At 26.2% G+C, this 17,688-nt stretch overlaps 4 protein-coding genes across 8 annotated transcripts in view; 2 read left to right on the top strand and 2 right to left on the bottom strand.

Annotated features, from left to right (window-relative positions):
- Nucleotides 1-7,116, bottom strand: part of eas (ethanolamine kinase 1) — a 59,854-nt gene extending 52,738 nt beyond the window's left edge. For 2 of the 3 annotated variants that reach the window (XM_067279642.1, XM_067279643.1), the window contains exons 1-3: nucleotides 6,968-7,045; nucleotides 6,795-6,891; nucleotides 651-784 (exon numbers count right to left, since the gene is read on the bottom strand). In XM_067279642.1, the coding sequence (XP_067135743.1) occupies nucleotides 651-784; nucleotides 6,795-6,891; nucleotides 6,968-7,030 (294 nt within the window). In that variant the 5' untranslated portion in view covers nucleotides 7,031-7,045. Of the gene's footprint in view, nucleotides 1-650; nucleotides 785-6,794; nucleotides 6,892-6,967 lie in introns of all 3 variants that reach the window. The other variant, XM_067279644.1, reaches the window with a different exon arrangement.
- Nucleotides 1-17,688, top strand: part of LOC136983044 (CD9 antigen-like) — a 285,455-nt gene that overhangs the window by 160,656 nt on the left and 107,111 nt on the right. The window lies entirely within an intron of this gene.
- Nucleotides 7,433-9,799, bottom strand: LOC136983065 (cuticlin-4-like). The gene is made up of 3 exons (XM_067279696.1): nucleotides 9,672-9,799; nucleotides 9,000-9,157; nucleotides 7,433-8,733 (listed from the first exon to the last, which is right to left on the bottom strand). The coding sequence occupies exons 2-3, from the start codon at nucleotides 9,077-9,079 to the stop codon at nucleotides 7,599-7,601; spliced, it is 1,215 nt and encodes a 404-aa protein (XP_067135797.1). The 5' UTR covers nucleotides 9,080-9,157; nucleotides 9,672-9,799; the 3' UTR covers nucleotides 7,433-7,598.
- Nucleotides 16,605-17,688, top strand: part of LOC136983041 (choline/ethanolaminephosphotransferase 1-like) — a 34,436-nt gene continuing 33,352 nt past the window's right edge. For 2 of the 3 annotated variants that reach the window (XM_067279667.1, XM_067279665.1), the window contains exon 1: nucleotides 16,605-16,915. In XM_067279667.1, the coding sequence (XP_067135768.1) occupies nucleotides 16,679-16,915 (237 nt within the window). In that variant the 5' untranslated portion in view covers nucleotides 16,605-16,678. The remainder of the gene's footprint in view (nucleotides 16,916-17,688) is intronic. The other variant, XM_067279666.1, reaches the window with a different exon arrangement.

The following is a 17,688-nucleotide window of genomic DNA, read 5'->3' as shown; positions in this document are numbered from 1 at the left end:
TTCTTTTATTTAAAAACTACTGTGAATCAATAACTAGTGATGTTAAACACTGTGCAGCCTGCTGGCAGCTCCCCTCCGGGAGGAGTCTGTTGGGAGCCAAAACAGTCGAATGCCACCTAGTTGAAAACTCTAAAATGGCATAGAATGCATTGTGAAAGGCAAGAAATTTTAAATATCCAAACTTTCTAATTTTTCGTCTCTAGGCCAAAAGTAGGGTATCATTGAACTCATCTCGGTCCCCGAGTTCAGATATATACTCAAAGTCCCGAAATTCCATTGGGTGTAATCTATACAACAGCCAGCAGTCCTTAGTCTTTTATATTCATTTTATATTAATACTAAAAACAATAAGAAATTAAACACTATATTTATTCTCTATAAAATATGTTTTTGGTATGTATTTTGGAGTGTCTAGAATGAATTAACTGGATTTACATTGATTTGTATGGTAATAATTGCCTTTATTATCGTCAGTTTCGGATGGATTATCGATATAAACAGAGGTATGTGACTCTATAATGTATGTATACGCGCGTGTAAGTAGTGTGTGTGTGTGTGTGTTAACATCAAAAAGGAAGTTTCTGTCCTGCCCTGATTGGTATTATTTTAAAACGAAATGAAAATTATTTTATATAAAAAAAGACACTGACCTTAAATTTAACTTCATCTTTTTTCCATTCTTCACGTACGTGTTTCAACAAATCGAGCGCTCCTTCCCGAAGACTTTGATGAGATTGACTCGAAATAAATAAATCGACTTTCTTCATATCTTCACTCATCTCTCCTCCAATAACAAAATATAATTAAATTCGTTCATTCGGGTGTTAAGTATTTTAAATATTAAAACAATAATCCTAGACTTATGATAGTAGTTTACAATGCACACTTTCAGTAAGAGATGCCGGTCGTTAAATTCTCCAGTTTTAACCAACACCACAACTAGGCCTAACGCCACACCTAAACGTAAACTGCATTATTTTTGCATCTCAAATAATCAAATTCTTATCGAATTTGATATATTTAGCCTAAATATAACTATTCTTCATAGATTATATTGTATATTTGTGATCAGAAGGCTAAAGCTTTATCGATAATAACCGGGAAAGCAGACGACAAATTGATCCACTGAAGCTTACCGAAAGATAGGGAATTTTTCTACCTGAAATTTCCCCGAAATTGTTTAAATGTACATTTTAAAATTCCTAAAATATTATTTGCCAAATTTATTAATTTAAAATAAAACTAAATATATAATTCAGTGCAATAGTTCAAATATAAATGTTTTTCACCCTTGGTTTATTATTTCCCTATCCCTCAAAAAATTTTTCTTTAGGGAAATTTTTTCTATTTTATCACCATCATTTAAAATTTTGAACTCTAAAAAGTAATTTATTATAAAATTTTAGTTTTTAAAAATATAATTTTTTAATTCTATAAATTATTAATGGTTTCTTATAAGAAAACTTTCCGTAAATTAATTTGTCATATTTTATAAAAAAAATCCTTAAATCATCCAATTATGGACATTCTTATTTAATTTTCGAAACTCCGCCCAACTTTCCTATCGACGTATTCCATAATTCATTCATATAAAATAATTAAATTATAATAAGCTTATAAGATTCGTTTGTAATTTTTGATCTACACAGAATTAAATAAAAGCCAAGAATATTGATTATTTAAACACGGTCAATCTATTTAGAGAATATATATTTATTATTTCATGTATTATATCCGACTGGAGAATTCATAAATTGCGGCATGGTTCATATAAATCGGCATAACACTATAATACTGTAAAAATTATTTTATAGAGGAAAGATAATTTTAAAAAATGAAAGGTTTGTTATTAGTATAAATTATTTATGAATAATACTAAATAGAATATCGCAGCATTAAATTATTTCAGATATAGAAGTATTAAAAATAGTAATACAAAAATAACTTTATTTTATAGTAAAAACTGATCTTAGTATAGTTATTTTTTATATTTACATATTAAACATATACAGGTTGACATTCAAAAATCCGGCAACCTCCGGACCTGAGGAGTGTCGGATTTTTTTGGTTATATATGCTGTATATATTTAACAGAAAATGACGACCTGTATTATCTTTTAAAAGATAAAAAATTAAAAACACTAAATGAAAAGCAAATCAACTTTTAATGTTTATCAACTAAATAAAACAGTTCTAAAGAATTTTAGTGGCGCGCACAAAGCGGTAAATTTGAAAATGCGCTCCGAAATCCATGCCGGAAATCTGAAGGAACCAGATTATCGATGGCCGGATTTTTTAATGTCAACCTGTACACATATACAGAAGCGACCCGTAAGAAAATTTATATTTCAGACTCATTAAAAGAGTGATGGAGGTAGGGAGTAGATTTATTTAGGTTTACAATAATATGAACATTTTTAATATAGAAATTCATCTACAAAACTGCTCTCCCGCTTTTATCACCGTTGAACTCATCAATTACAGATTAAAAATAATAATAATAAAATAAAAAGCCCAGTTCTGCAACAATGGACAAGATCGAAAGTGAATGAACTCTCTTTTGAAGCATTGTTGATCGGAGACAGCAGAGACGGATCCACAAAGGGACTATTAAGACGTACTGTAAGCCCTGGGCCCCAAAGTGTCAAGGGCCCACAAAAATTGAATTATTTTTGTCAATAATATTTCTTACGATTTTTTATATAAGATATATAGTTTGTAATTCAATACCATTTCATAAATAAATATATTTCAACTCTGATTTTGATGTTATTAAAAATGAATTTTAAACACCAATTTAAAGATTCTTAATCTAACGAAAAAAGAGGCCCATTTGATTTCAATAAGCCCTAGGCCCCGACAAAACTAGATCCATCCCTGGGAGGCAGTTCTTGATCAGTTATTTTGAAAATGATCATTCTGCAGATGCAACAGATACCGGTGCAATTTTTTTGCCTATACGTAGGACCGCTTCTGCATATATCATACATATATAGATATTAAATATACTTAATAATAAATTAAAAATTCAAATGTTTACGCAATTTAAATGTTTAAAAATATCACGTTTAGTCATCATCTATTTTCCAGTTGAATTTTAATACTTTTTCTTCACTTTAAACTTTGTTTTACTATGGTAATTCATGTAATATTTATTAAGGTAGTCTTTCAATTCTTCGTATTGTCACTCATTATATTTGATCTTACATAGAAATTAAATATTTCATTAAAAGAATAGAAATAATAAATTCGACAAGGATAATAAAATTACTAATTATGACGAAGCTTTATTATGTAATGAATTATTATATTACTTGATACTTCTTCCATCTTTAAAATGTTGATTAATTATGCTGATAAGTTAATAGAAAATTTATCTACTTCGGGAGTTGGCTAAAAATAAATATTTGTTCTGCTGCACGAGCATGTTTTAAGATAATCTAACGCTTGACACTAATAATAAACATAACTTATATAATGGCAATTAAATTTAAAGAACAAAATAATTTATGAAAAATTATGTTTATAAGTAATTTTTATTCATTTTTAAACACGGAGTGACAAATTTTAAACATCAATGCTCTATCTTTAATTTATTTACTTCAAGATAATTTAAATGTAAAACTTGTAATTAATATCGTTTCAATTATCATAACTGTTATCAAACTGGATCTGGAGATTTTACAAATCGATGTTTAAAGTTCATTCATATAAATAATTTCATATTTTTTCCTTAATTTATTTAAATTCTTATTTGTACAGAACCACTTTATTTATTTTTAAAAATATATTTATATATAAATTTAAGTTATCTTTGTATACTAGTACATTTATCAATTAACAGGACTTATTATACTGGAAAATTATGGATGCAGATATTAAGTCCTGTTAATTGATAAATGTACTAGTATATCAATACAAAGATAAATTTCAGTTATGATAAAGGACACAAAGTCATAATAATTAAATTTTTAAAAAATATATAAATATTTTTAAAGTTGAAAGCCATACGAACTGATTATTGGGACCTTGATATTATAAGAAATATCTTCACAATAATATATGTAGTATAATAAATTTTTATTGGTAGATAGATATTGAAAACTTGTCACTATATTCTGACGTTGGTTGATTGATTGTTACTCAGAAATCGTGGCTTTAAGTATTTATATCGGGTTTTAAACAATAATATATTCAGAAAAATTTCGTTTTATTGAAATTGAAAAAACACTTTAAATCTGAAGTTTAACTTATATTTATGATCATTAATATTTTTAAACTTTAATTAATTTATTCATTACTTAATAACACTTTATAACATCTTAAAACAAGATAGCTGAAATGTATACAGTGTGTCCCAAAAGTATAGCTAATTGCAAAATTTGAAGCGAAAGAAATTTAAAATTATAAAAATAAAAGACATCACAACACTTACTTTGTTGTCAAGTAGTAATTTAAATACTGGTATCAAAACTTTCCAAAATTCCACATGGAAGAGTTTAGTATGGAAGAAGTTGCATGAATATGAAAATCAAAAGCAGAAGGTTTTAGTGTCAAGGAAATTGCTGTTTTAATAAACAAATCTACTCCTGAAATTTATAAAATTTTGAAAAAATCATCACTAATACCTTCTAAACATCGATCAGGAAAGCCCAAAATCATATCTCAAAGGAAAGATAATTGAATTGTGCGTCTTGAATCACAACAGAATAAATCAGTTCGTCAAATCTGGTTTGAAAGTGGATTAAAAATATCAAAAAGCATTGTTCGTCGAAGAATTTTAGCAGCTCTACATATGAAATTTGATATCTTGATGAAAAAAACAATACCAATCACTAACAAAACGACACAAATTGGCAAAAATGCAGTGGGTAAAGATCACATGCTGTGGAATGACCAGTGGTTCTCAGTTCTTTTCAGTAGTAAAAAGAAATTTAATTTGTATGGCCTAATTAGGCTACTGGCATGATATGAAAGAGTGCAGTTTTTTCATCAGGCAACAGGGTGGTGGTTCTGTTATGGTGTGGGGATGCTTTGGATTTAATGGTTTATTAAATTTAATGATTTTAATCCTATTGTGACCTTGTGGGGCATTCTTTCTCGAAAAATTTATGCTAATAACATTCATTTTACGACGGTTTCAAAGCTTAAAGAAATCATCGAGTGCTGGTTTTAAACAGATCCAGAAATCTTACAAAGTTTAATTAAAATCAGTGTCTAATTGCATTTTTTGAAGCCATTAACCATAAAGGCAGTTCTATTTCATATTAAAACAATTTCCATCAATTTATGAACTATTGCTCAAAGTTTAAACTTATCTATATTTTTGAGACATCACAAAATACGTATTTTGTGTTTAACACTTTATGCAACTGTCAAAAATATTGTAAAAACAATTATATAACATTATTATTGTTTATTTATAGCACGATACAATTACTCGCATTGTTAAGAAATACTTAATATTAAAATAATAATAAAAACATATAGATTATTTACATTTTCGGGACACACTGTACTTCAATAAATGAGCTTCTTTGCCCATTAAAAACAAAATTAAATGGGAGTAATATAAAAAGTATAATATCGGATTTAAAGGATATCATTGTAAATATTTTTAGTAATTTTATTATCGTTATCCTATAAAAATAAGCTAGAAAAGTTTTTTAGCGTCGAAAAAAACTTTTAAAAAATTCAATACGAAATTATTTTGTAAATATATTATTTATATTAAATTTACATATATTTGAAGTGTATTGTATAGAAAATTTTTTGAAGATTTGTTTATGAAAAGAAATATTTCTTGGTATAATATGACCAATTACTTAGACATTTCCAGTCATTTACACAATAATTTTTTTTCTTACGTAAAAGGTTACTAAACAGGTTTCTATGAAATATTTATTTACACCAAGGCCTAATTTAAAATAATAAGCCTGTACAACTCTAACACTAAAAGAGAAAGTTAAAAAGATTACGCAAAAAGGTTATTATTGTGTTATTGATAAAACAACGCAACTAATCTAAACGTGTAAATTAATTAGTAAGTAAAAACTTCCATACGAAAATCGATTTTATATTATTCATCTTACATGCAAAATAATCGATAAATCGATTATATAAAATCATTTATTAATTATTTTCAAAAAAATATGTAAATCCGGTTAGTTATAACACACGTTGTAAACTTGAGAGTACCGAACGTAATTTAGAAACGTATATGTGTAGTTGTAAAAAAGAAATACATCTGCATTGCTATTAATTTGAAACACGTCAGTTAAATTTATAATTTAATTATAAAAAATATATATATATATAATTTACATGTATAAGAAAAATGATATTTTATTCCATTTATAGATAAGTTATAAAAGAAACGTTTTACATAACTCCGCATAGAATTTTTGTGAACGTAAATTACTCGAGAAATTTTCCATTGATACATTAATTCCCATTAGAATATGCGATATTTTCTATGGACACGGCTGATCACAAATGTAGTTTTATGTAAATTATCAAATAATATAATGTTATCGATACAGTTTGTAATTTTAGCATCAAATATTTTACTATTAATACTTTAATCCGTTATGCTGTTTGTTTTTTTTACAATCACCGATCTACTTATTATTTAATTTTTAAAATAATTTAAACTTTATTTTTTTTTTTTAAAATGTATTGTTTTACGTCGAGTATTGATTAGGTCACTCGAACTAAAAATTAGGGAGAGAGAAAAAACTTTAAAAGACTACCGTAACATAAATCAATTGGATTGAAAAAATTATGATACTTACCGGATAAGGCACAAAGAGTGTGTATTTGCTGATGTGTTAAGCTATAAATGTGATTTCTATCTGATTGTAAAAGAGTTACGCAACAAGGGGAATTTTTCTAACAAAATAATACTTTTTGTCCCTATGAGTAACTACTGTTTCACAAAGCGGAAAATATTGCTGACTGTACTTACCTCATTTCTACCTTGTTGATAACACGAGCGAAACAGAAAATGATGGATTCCAACTGTCACCATCACGTGGTTTTTATCGTCATGGTTACCGTTGACAATGAAATCAACGTAAGAAGTGAAATTGAATAATTTTCTAAACCCACGTGGATTGTTATAAGAACGTTATTTTACGTTATTATAAATTATGTATATAAATTAAAACTTTTATACGAGGTAATTTCCGGTGTGACACTGCTACACAGGATTATGTTATTGATATAATAAATCGTATCGCGAATTTCTTTTTGCATTTTTAATGCGGTCATGATGATTCGTTCATTTCTACTTACGACGTTTTCTGCTTAATTTACGTAATGTTAGCACTGTGAGAATATTACATGTAATAAGAAACGAAATAAAAATATACAGAATTTTATTACTCAAATCTGAAATGTTTTGATATAAATATTTATTAAGTCACATCAGTTCTTTTAGGATTAGTGTGGAAAATTTGGGAAAATTCTACGGCCTAATGCTAAATAAAACCCAAATACGTGTTTCTGATAGATAAATTTAACTTGAATTTAAGAAAAAATGTAAGATTAACTATTGATCTTGTTTGATGACATCGTTCTTTCCCAAAATAAATTTATTATTTTAATTCTACGTCTCTGTCTTTTAACGTGCAAGGTAAGAAAAAGTATCGGCAGGGGAATTTCGAATAGTATTTGTTATATTTCATTTGATAACACGTGTGGAATGTTAGGTAACAGCATATTATTAGAAGTAAAGCAGTGATTGAGGCATTTAGAGCAAAACTATGTATAGACATACAAACATCATGATCGATGTTTGGATTTGGGTTATCATAGATGTAAATAGGATCAAACTGAGGTAAATCTTCGGGAGAATAAATATTAAATGAACGACGCATGTTAGTTTCCATGTACTTCAAATCCGTACTACGGGGAAAACGATCCACGTGTCCATTTGTTAAATTATTTGGTCGAAATGGTCTGATAGATGAACTTTTGTGGTTAATCGATGTACTTGACGCTGTTCTACTAGATGATGCATTAGATAATATCTTTGGAACATGCTGAGTTTCTAGCGTAATTTCTTGAAGGCACGAACTGTGACATCCTCTCTTACAGATATTAACATTACAGGCCATAAAGACTTCTGATTTATCAGGAAACTTGAATGCAGAAATAAATGCATATGCTATTACTGTAGCTGTAGTAATTCCAGTCTGTTTAGTACGATAAAATCCATCGACAAGTTTAGCTTTAATTGGACAACCATCCGCATCTGTCAATTGAATTCTACGAGTTTCTGGAGAATTGAAATCTGGAGAATCGAAAGCGTAACAACTTTTGACCATGAGGTCAAAAATACGTTCTTCGTCTCTTATAAATATAGCTAACGTTAGAATTTCTCCAATTTTGACTAATCTGTTTACACGTGGAGCAAATGGGCCTTTGCCCAACTGAACTTCCATCCAACAATCGACTTGATCACCAGAAAAAACTAATTCCTGTACGTCTAACATGTCCACTCCTACTGGTTCGAAGTTAACAAATTTGTCAATATTATTTGTCCATTCGCATCTCAAAGACTGAGCTCGATCCCATATTTCTTGATAGTTTTCATCGTTTTGAAAGATAATTATATTAGATAATGAAAAATGACTTCCCGAGTTGCCTTTGTCGTTTCTAGACGTTCCGCAACCTGATAATGGAATGAGGAAATCGTAAACAGTAGAATCTCTGCCAGGATTCACGTATCTAAAATAACAGAGAGTAAATATTTTGAAAACAAGTGTTAAAGTTGAAAGTATATCAAATTTAAACTTCTCTGCACAAACCAATATAAAGTACTTCGGTTGACACATTAAAAAAAAAAAAAAAAATAGCGAAGTATTTTGACCTCATTGATTAAGTTTTGTCGTAACAATGTTTTTTTTTTTTAGTTTTCAGTATAAATTTAAATAAAATTGCAACAGAAAATAATTTTAAACATCATCTTTTAAAAAATATCAGACCAATTTTACCTGCAAAGTGAATTACTGTAGTACCCTTTAGAATAAACGATTCCGTTGAATGGACGATCAAATTCGATGTGAACGTTCATTCCATTTTTATCACACTGAACATTGAGAGTTACAAGCCTCGGAACAGTTGTTATTACGCAATTTATCAATCCAATTATCTGTAATAATATGGAAAATTATTGTGCGAGGAAAGGAAAAAAAAAAAAAGCTATTATAATCATAAATGAAGTTTAATCCTCTAAAATCAAGATCTAACCAACCGATTTTCTTCTATTTTCTCCATGACTAAGCTTATTACAGTTGAATACTTTTATATCATTTGTTTCTTCTACTTTTACAGGAAATTAATTTAATTTCAAATCAACAATTCATTTTATAATAAATTATTTCTACATTATTAACTATTCTAATAAATTTTTTTTAGATGTTATATTTTTCCGAAAAGATTTATAATTAAAATTTTTAAATTAATTTTATGTAAAAATAGAAAATTTCAGACAAAAACGTTATATCTAATATATTTTCTCTCTCTCTCTCTTTTTTTTTAATACTATAAAATTGTTCTATTTTAAGGTTTAATTGGATCAAAGGTTGTAAACTGATGCTATCAAGGTTGCATGAGAAAAGCAAGTTTTAAAAAAATCATGCAAGCAAATTTATAACTTGACTGACAAGGTCATCCAAAAACGGGATCAAAATTGTTGTTTTGTTCGCTTTTCTTTTCAGTTACCGACTATAAATAGACTTTAACCCAAATGTTACAAAACCTTGCAAATACTAGGTTAACGATATTGTCTTTTTTTTTTTTATTCTTGAAACAATTATACGTATATTTTTTAATTAAATTATTTCATGATAATGTAATTAATATAATAATAAGTTTTTTAATTATTTCTATTTAATAAGATATTTAATTTTTAAATTTTTCTGTTAAAAATGAGATTTAAAGCGATTATTAAGTGTAGGTAGTCGATGTTACGCTATTTTATAAGACAATAATTAATGTTTTTTTTTAAATAAAATTTCCTGAAAGATAGTGTTATTTAATCAATAATATCATAAAAGATAAAATATATCTATTATTGTAATTTAAACATGTTATTGTTTTGACTTTCTCATAACATTAGTTCGATTTATAAAACTCTTAAATATCTGTATAATGCTAAAGGTTAATAGATAAATTCTATAAATTTTAAAATTAAAACAGAGGAATTTAAATTCAGAATCGATCTTTAAATATTAATACTTCAAGTTCTAATATCTGTCAAAATGTAAAATTAATAAATTATTATTATTATTATTATTTTTAGTTTTAAAATGATTGTATCGATTAAAATTGTGGAAATTTTAAATAGTAGCGAAGAATTAAAGACGATTTAAAGTTATAATGTTTAAATAATAATAATAAAAGATAGATAAGCTAATCATAATAATAAGATCTAAATTATATTTAAAAGAGCAGGTCTAAGCCAGGAAAGCCAATAAGTTCCTTTATCTGGGCTCATATTTATAGGAATCTCAAAATATTTGTGACAAATTATTTATTTTATTGCATATTAAAGGGGGAAACTCTTATTTTTGTCAAATTTTATTCATTACAAAATACAATAAATTTTTTTAACGCTGTTTTTAAGATATTAGAGGCCTCAAAAAGATAAATGGTCTAACCCTCTATTGATCTGAGAAGCCTGAAACTTACACTACAATCATTTATAAATTTAGCGTTTTTATATTAGTACTTAATGTATTAAGTTATAACGACTGATTCTTCGTTTAAATTTCAATCAACTTTTAGTTTTAAAATTGATAAAATTCACTTACTAATCTTTAGTATCATACGGCACGAGTAATTCGAATTAGGAAACTATCACAGAAAAATAATAATAACAATAACATATAAAATCTTCTAACATAGAATAATGAACTTTGATCCGGTAGCATCGGTTCCATTTACAAAGATCAAACGTTATATTGAACCTGTTAAGGTCTGAAAAATGACCTAGTTTACGAGGATCACTAACATAAATATGTAAAAGTAAGAAGCGTGCATAAAGAATTGGTGCCACTTTACAAAATTATTAAAAATATATACAAGTAATTATAATTTTAAAATATTTATATACAGTATAATATTTCAAATCTTTATTAATTTTAATATTTGATATGCTAACGACAAGTTTCTTAATCGTGGTTTCGCGTATTGAACGTATCGATAATACTTAAGAATTTCGAAAGAAATTAACGGAATTAATTAATAAAAAGATTAAAGATTATTCCTACTTTTTGCAGTTTTTTAAACATTAGAATTTAATATTATACAAGTATAAATAAAATTGCTTTGTTTTATTATTATATACACGTTTAGTTCTAAAATTATGTTACAGTTAATCGTAATTTATACTATTTTTCTTCGTCTTTTAAACAATTGGAAGTAAAATAGCGTTTTAGACCTTTGGTGGAGTTCAGAAAAGGAAGATGTTCCTCGAGAAGGGGTCGAAATGTCGTTCGTTTGCCTTAACAGGTTTAAACTGTTATATCTTGAACGTGAGATATTCAAAATTAGAACGAGAAGAGAAAAATCTATTTTTTGAATTTAGTTTATTTTTATTCTTGACCCGATATTTGCTAATTTCAAAACACCGAAATAACATATGTATTGTATAGAAATGTGCTTTCATTAAATGTACTTAATCTATTTTAAACAATAGGGGTTTAAGCAGATGTTTTTTTTAATCAAAATGGAAGTAAATCAAATTATTTAGGTTGCATCTTCAATCTTTTTTGTTTTTTATTTTTGTATTTATAAACAAAATTGTTAGATCTATTAATATATAGAGAAAGTATTATTTTAAAATGACATATCTAAGCATTTTCATTTATATAATTTCTTTTAGGATTATATCAAAGTTAGGTCAATTTTAATGAATTTCTATTCCTTTGATTTAATTTAATATAAATATTTTTGAGAAAAATACATTTATTTTGAATAATGTAAAATTTTTGTTTTGTAAGGTTTCATTGCTTATTAATTTAATTTCCTTTTATATATTTATACTTAACATAAATATAGTAATATTTACATTAAATAAAATTTTACGTAAATGTAAGATAAAATTATATTAATGCAGCATTTTTATGATGTTTATTTAATGGTTACTTATCTTTAATTTAACATGGTAATACTAAGAAAAACATATGTAAACTACATTATTGGTATTTAAACTATACTTTAATGATAACTTAATTTTAAATTAAAATACATTTATTATTCTTAAATACATTTATGCACATATAAGGATATGCCAAATGTCTAGCCAAAATTGGCAGACGTATTCTACTCGTACAAACAAAGGGGAAATATCTAATTAACGTGGATCCGAAAATCTCTCGTTTGCGAAGGAAAGAAACCCTTAAAGTTGTAGCAAGATATTGTTTAAAAAGGGTCTATTTAAAAGGCAGAAGCGAGACGTTTGCACATCTTACGTATTTAGATAAACATCTTTTAAAAAGATCTTTTTAAACAAACCTTGATATAATTTTAAGGAGATTTTTCCTTTGTTTTTATGCATAGAATACGTCTGCCAACTTTAGCTACACATTTTACATATAACAAATTTAATGTATAAATATATATATATTTATTTATACATTAAAACTGTTATTATACAGTACAGTAGGCCTATAATGTATCAATATAAAGGAAAAAATATATTGATAAAAGAGATGCTAAAAATTTGCTTATTTTTTCTTTATTTAATTGAACTATAATTAGAAAATTAAAATAATCAGTAGCGTTGAATAATATAAAGGTCCTAATATTAGACTAACACACTAATACTTACAAGTAAACTAAAGAATAGAGCTGTCGACATCTTTATTTTCAGTAAAACTATAAGAGAAAATGTTTTTAAAAATTTTATAGAGAAATAAAAGTAAAATAATTAGCTTTTTAATTTAATTTAATTTTTAATAATTAAATTACTTCTTTTTATCGAGAAAATTATTAGTGAAAAACTCACCTTAGTGACTAAAATCGATCCTACTTTTGTTTCTTCCTGCATGATCTGCATCCATTTTATATGCAACTATGGCACACTTTCTAACCTCCGATTTGCTTCAGGCACGTCTTCTTTAATACTCATCCAGTTCTCTTTAATATGGGACGTCACAGGGAAATTTTTTTCTTTAAATACATTTTCTTCCTTTATTTAAAATTTGTGTGCTCGAAAACGAAAGGTCGCGATTTATCTGCACTTTTTATCTTATTACTAATAGTCGCACGATTATTATTTAATTTATTTTTTATAATATATAATATAACAAAGTGGCGAAATAAATTAATGCAAAATAATTATATATAATATTTTTTTAATTATTAACTAAAATTTTCTGTTAGTGAGTTTACCCATAGCCCAGGGCTTTATGAAACAAATGTATCTATTGCGTGTGACTGAGTGAATAATTTCAATCGTCAATATATATATATACACCAGCAGTATATGAAATTGAAAATAGGCATAATTTTTTAGAAAAAATATAAAAAATTAATTTAATAGCTTATTCATCAATAAATTGCGAATATTCAAATGCTAATAATATAATATTGAAGTAAAATTTTTACAAAAACATAAAACTTGATAATATATATATATATTTATCTTTATAGATACAGATAAAAATCAAAATAAGTATACATATTACATAAAGGGTTCTACACAGTTCAACGTATCCCCATCAAATTTGACACGAATATTCTTCTACACCAAAGAAAAAAAATACCCCAAATCCCAGTAATTTTTTTTTTTTTTTTTTTTTTTGTTGTGTGTGTTTTACAGTTTCATTACCGTAAATATTCAAATCACTAAATATACATTTTAGTTACTAAGACATTACTTTTATCACCCTCTCCCAACCAACTTCACCAATTCCTCACCCCCTCAAAAGCTCGAGCAAAGCCTAGCACACGCGGCTAGTATTTACGTAAAATTTAATTTTGGTCTAAAATATCGAATCCATCGAACAGTTTCATAACAAGAGAACGTTGTCTATAAGTGTTTATAGACCAATAACTCATTTTTGTGACTTTAATGTAATTTAACCTAATTTAGGTCTAATGCAATACTTTTATACGTTACATTACTTTTATAATAATATACATTATATTACATTTTTGTTTTTATTTTTATAAATGGAAAAGTCTGTCATATAAGGAAATGCATCTCAAGATATTTTGGTAATTCACGCCGAAGAGAGAACTGGTAAAAATAATTTATTAAATTTTTTAGAAAAGTTTATGCTACATTTTACATTTAAAGGATGAATCAGACCAAAACGTTTATTATAGTAATAGAATTTTATTCGAAAATTTCCTAAAGAATATAACACAAATTTGAATGTTCGATTTTAACGCGTTAAAAACAATAATAGTAGCCTAAATTACTTCTTTTATGGCTGGGAACTGGATAAACAAATCTACTATTGGATCTACTATTCAATCACAAACTTGAATAGTATTCGTTTTGATAAAACCTACAAATTTATATCCAAAAATTAGATTGATTTAATCGATTTTTTCGTTTAAAAAAACGTCAAAAATCTCCTTTAAATATATTGGCAATATTTCAATGCATAGTTAATATTAACTCAATAGGATCATACAACAATTTTAATTTGGAATTGGATTTTTTTCCTCAGTTCAAACTTACTGAATTTATTTTTCTATTTATGTAAATTTACATTTAGAATTTAGATAAATTTTATTTTTATTTTATAATATTTATAAGCTTTTAGGAACTTTCCCAACTCTCAAAAACAAACCGTGTAAACTATTGTGTAAATTCTACAAGGTTATAAATTTGTAAATAAACAAGTATTTTGTCCTTTGAATGTAATTTTTAATTAAATAATCATCATGTTTTTAAATAAAAAATAATATTTATATTTAAGTTATATGTCTTTATAATAAACATTTTATTTGTTCTCGTTATTCCTATCTTGTTTGTATAATCTATATCAAATATTTATCAGCATTTTTCAGATAAATAAGTCAAAATTTGATATGTTATCTGTCATAAGTTAAAGTTATATTATTGCATTTTAAAATTCTAAACAAATTTTAAATATACTTATATTTTTTAATTAAAATTTCCCAAAAATTGGAAAAATAAACGAAATAACTTTCTATATTTTTATTTTTATTTTTAAATAAATAAAATTAGATAATGAAATAATTCATATATAAATGTTAATAATTTATTTAAAACATTTGTTTAAATATAGAATAGGAGAACTTTTGTTTAAATATAGAATAGGAGAACGCCGAAATTTTATAGCTATTTGGGCATTTAAACGTACGTAATAAAATGTTATGCCAAAATAAATTAGGTTAGTGATTCATCTTGGAAGAAAACATTTTGTTGTTAATCGATAATCGAATCCATAAATCGAATCGATCGATATATTGATCGATGATCAAGATGAATACTTACTTAATTTTTCTTAGAATTGCCTACAGAACATCATGAATCATGAAATTATTCTTATTGTATTGAACGTTTATGCTACTATTTTTAATGATTACATTTCTGTTGAATAATAGATATAATTATTGGGCTGTAATTCAAATTTCAGACATATAATTTCCCACTGTCTGTCTTTTGATAATCTCGAGAACGGAATTAAATAGATAAAAATCGAGACCAAATATGGAAAGCTTAGAAGGCCCTAATTATATAAGAATTCCGGTCCAGACCGGAAGTCACATGATTTCAATTCAAAATTTTCTCCAGAATAGTGTTAGATAGATGAAAAATGGAACCAGATACGGAAAGCTTAAGAACCAAAGGCTCCGATTAATTCTAAATTAAAATGATTAAAAATTACAACCCGGCATTATGATGATGTCACAGTACATAATTAAGATCTTTTTACATCTAAAATATTTTTATATATTTTACAATCTCTTTTTTAAATGAAATCGTTTTAGTTTTTGCATCCATTCAATACGAAAATGAAACTATTCCTCTATTATTTTATATTTTAAATGACATTCGTATAAGAATGTATTGATTCTAGAATGAGCGATGACTTCACAGTATGTTAATAAAGAAAGTAATTAGAGGTTGAAAGGCTTGAATGATGTATTTAATAGACTTTTAAAACATTCTATGACAATATAGCACAATGATTATGGATTTAAAATTAGTATATTATTGCCTAAATACATGATTAATTTTACATATGAATAAAAATGGATTTTTGAGTTCACGAATATGAAGAACCAAAATAAACCGTTTCGAAACAGATTCAAGGACGATAATACCGAAAATATGTTTAATAACATTAATGTGTGTCAGTGTTATTTTTCTATGTGTATTCATACAATTATATGCTTGAAATATTGTATTTTTGACACATTATTAAGGAAGAAAATATATTCGAAATATTTTTATGAAAGAATTTTAATTTATAAACTTTATTATTACTTTAATATTTATTTATTTATTTTTCACTTATCGGACATTTTTTATTTTCGCGATTTTGATTTCGATTTTTCCCCACTGATGTTTAATTTGAAAAACCATCACCAGGTCGCGCGACCTTAACATCACGTGATAATACGACGCCATTTTCTTCCCGAAACAGCTGTTTGGCGTCAAGTTTGCTCAACGTAAAACACTATGATTTTCAGTTCGAACGATATATTAACTCCTACACAATTAAAAAAGTTGTCTAATCATGAATATAGTGCTTTAGGATTGACTTTATTGGATCCTTACGTCCAACCTTACTGGAATTGGATAGTAGAGAAATTTCCGATATGGTTCGCACCAAATTTAATGACTATTTTGGGTTTATTGATAAACGTGGTTACTTCTCTTCTTCTTGTCTACTTCAGTCCCGATGCCAGACAAGAGGTGAGGTTTATTCCTTTATATAACAATAGTTAATTACACTCCATTCATTTCCTTGCAATTCATTTTATTTTCCACTCCAATGAGCCTACATCGTAAAAAAATTAGATAAAATAACCGTTATCCGATAAATTTAGCGATTATAAAGTTAAGAAATCCTCCATTATCTTGTGTTAAATGAAATACCGAAATTTCAGTGTATACATTAGTTATGTACTAATTAAAATGTTAATAATGTTTTAAACCCAGCAAATATCACAGCAAACAAGTCCTGAGATTATCAGTTATTATTGTGGAAGAAGTAAATTGGTAATGCAATTGTTTACATAATTGTGGTATCAGAGAATGTCGATCAATACAAAGGTTGTTTATTGTACAAAACTGACAATGAAGAAATGTTAGGAAATGTTTTATCATATAACAAATTATCAATGTTTTTACTACCAGAAAATTGATTAGAGTAATGAATTTTAAAATAAATAAATAAATATAATTATTTTTGTGTTGTTTTTCTTGCATAAAGAAATGAAACTGTTGAATTACAGTTATGTTGGAGTTCATTTTAATTCATGTTTAATACATTTATAAAATTAAATTTTAATATAAAATGCTAATTGCCATCTGTGGAAAAGAATCGTAGAATAATTCCAAAAAGTTTAGTAACTGAATATGAAATCAAACAAAAAATGTGTTACTTAAATGTTAAAAATTAAATATTTATATTCTTATCAACACTATTATTGTTTTTATACAGTTCTGTAAGTTTCAAAACTACT

The sequence above is a fragment of the Centruroides vittatus genome, unplaced genomic scaffold (assembly GCF_030686945.1).
Source record: "Centruroides vittatus isolate TY-2023 unplaced genomic scaffold, ASM3068694v2 contig_875, whole genome shotgun sequence".
Classification (NCBI taxonomy): Eukaryota; Metazoa; Arthropoda; class Arachnida; order Scorpiones; family Buthidae; genus Centruroides; species Centruroides vittatus.
The sequence above is the reverse complement of the archived record's forward strand: the minus strand, read 5'-3'. Positions and strand labels throughout refer to the sequence as shown.

Bases quoted from the DNA above. Each gene is read 5' to 3' on its own strand.
- LOC136983065 (XM_067279696.1), bottom strand. From the start codon at position 9,079: ATGAACGTTCACATCGAATTTGATCGTCCATTCAACGGAATCGTTTAT. The intron at 8,734-8,999 runs GTAAAATTGGTC...CTGTTATTTTAG, and splicing joins TACAGTAATTCACTTTGCAG to ATACGTGAATCCTGGCAGAG.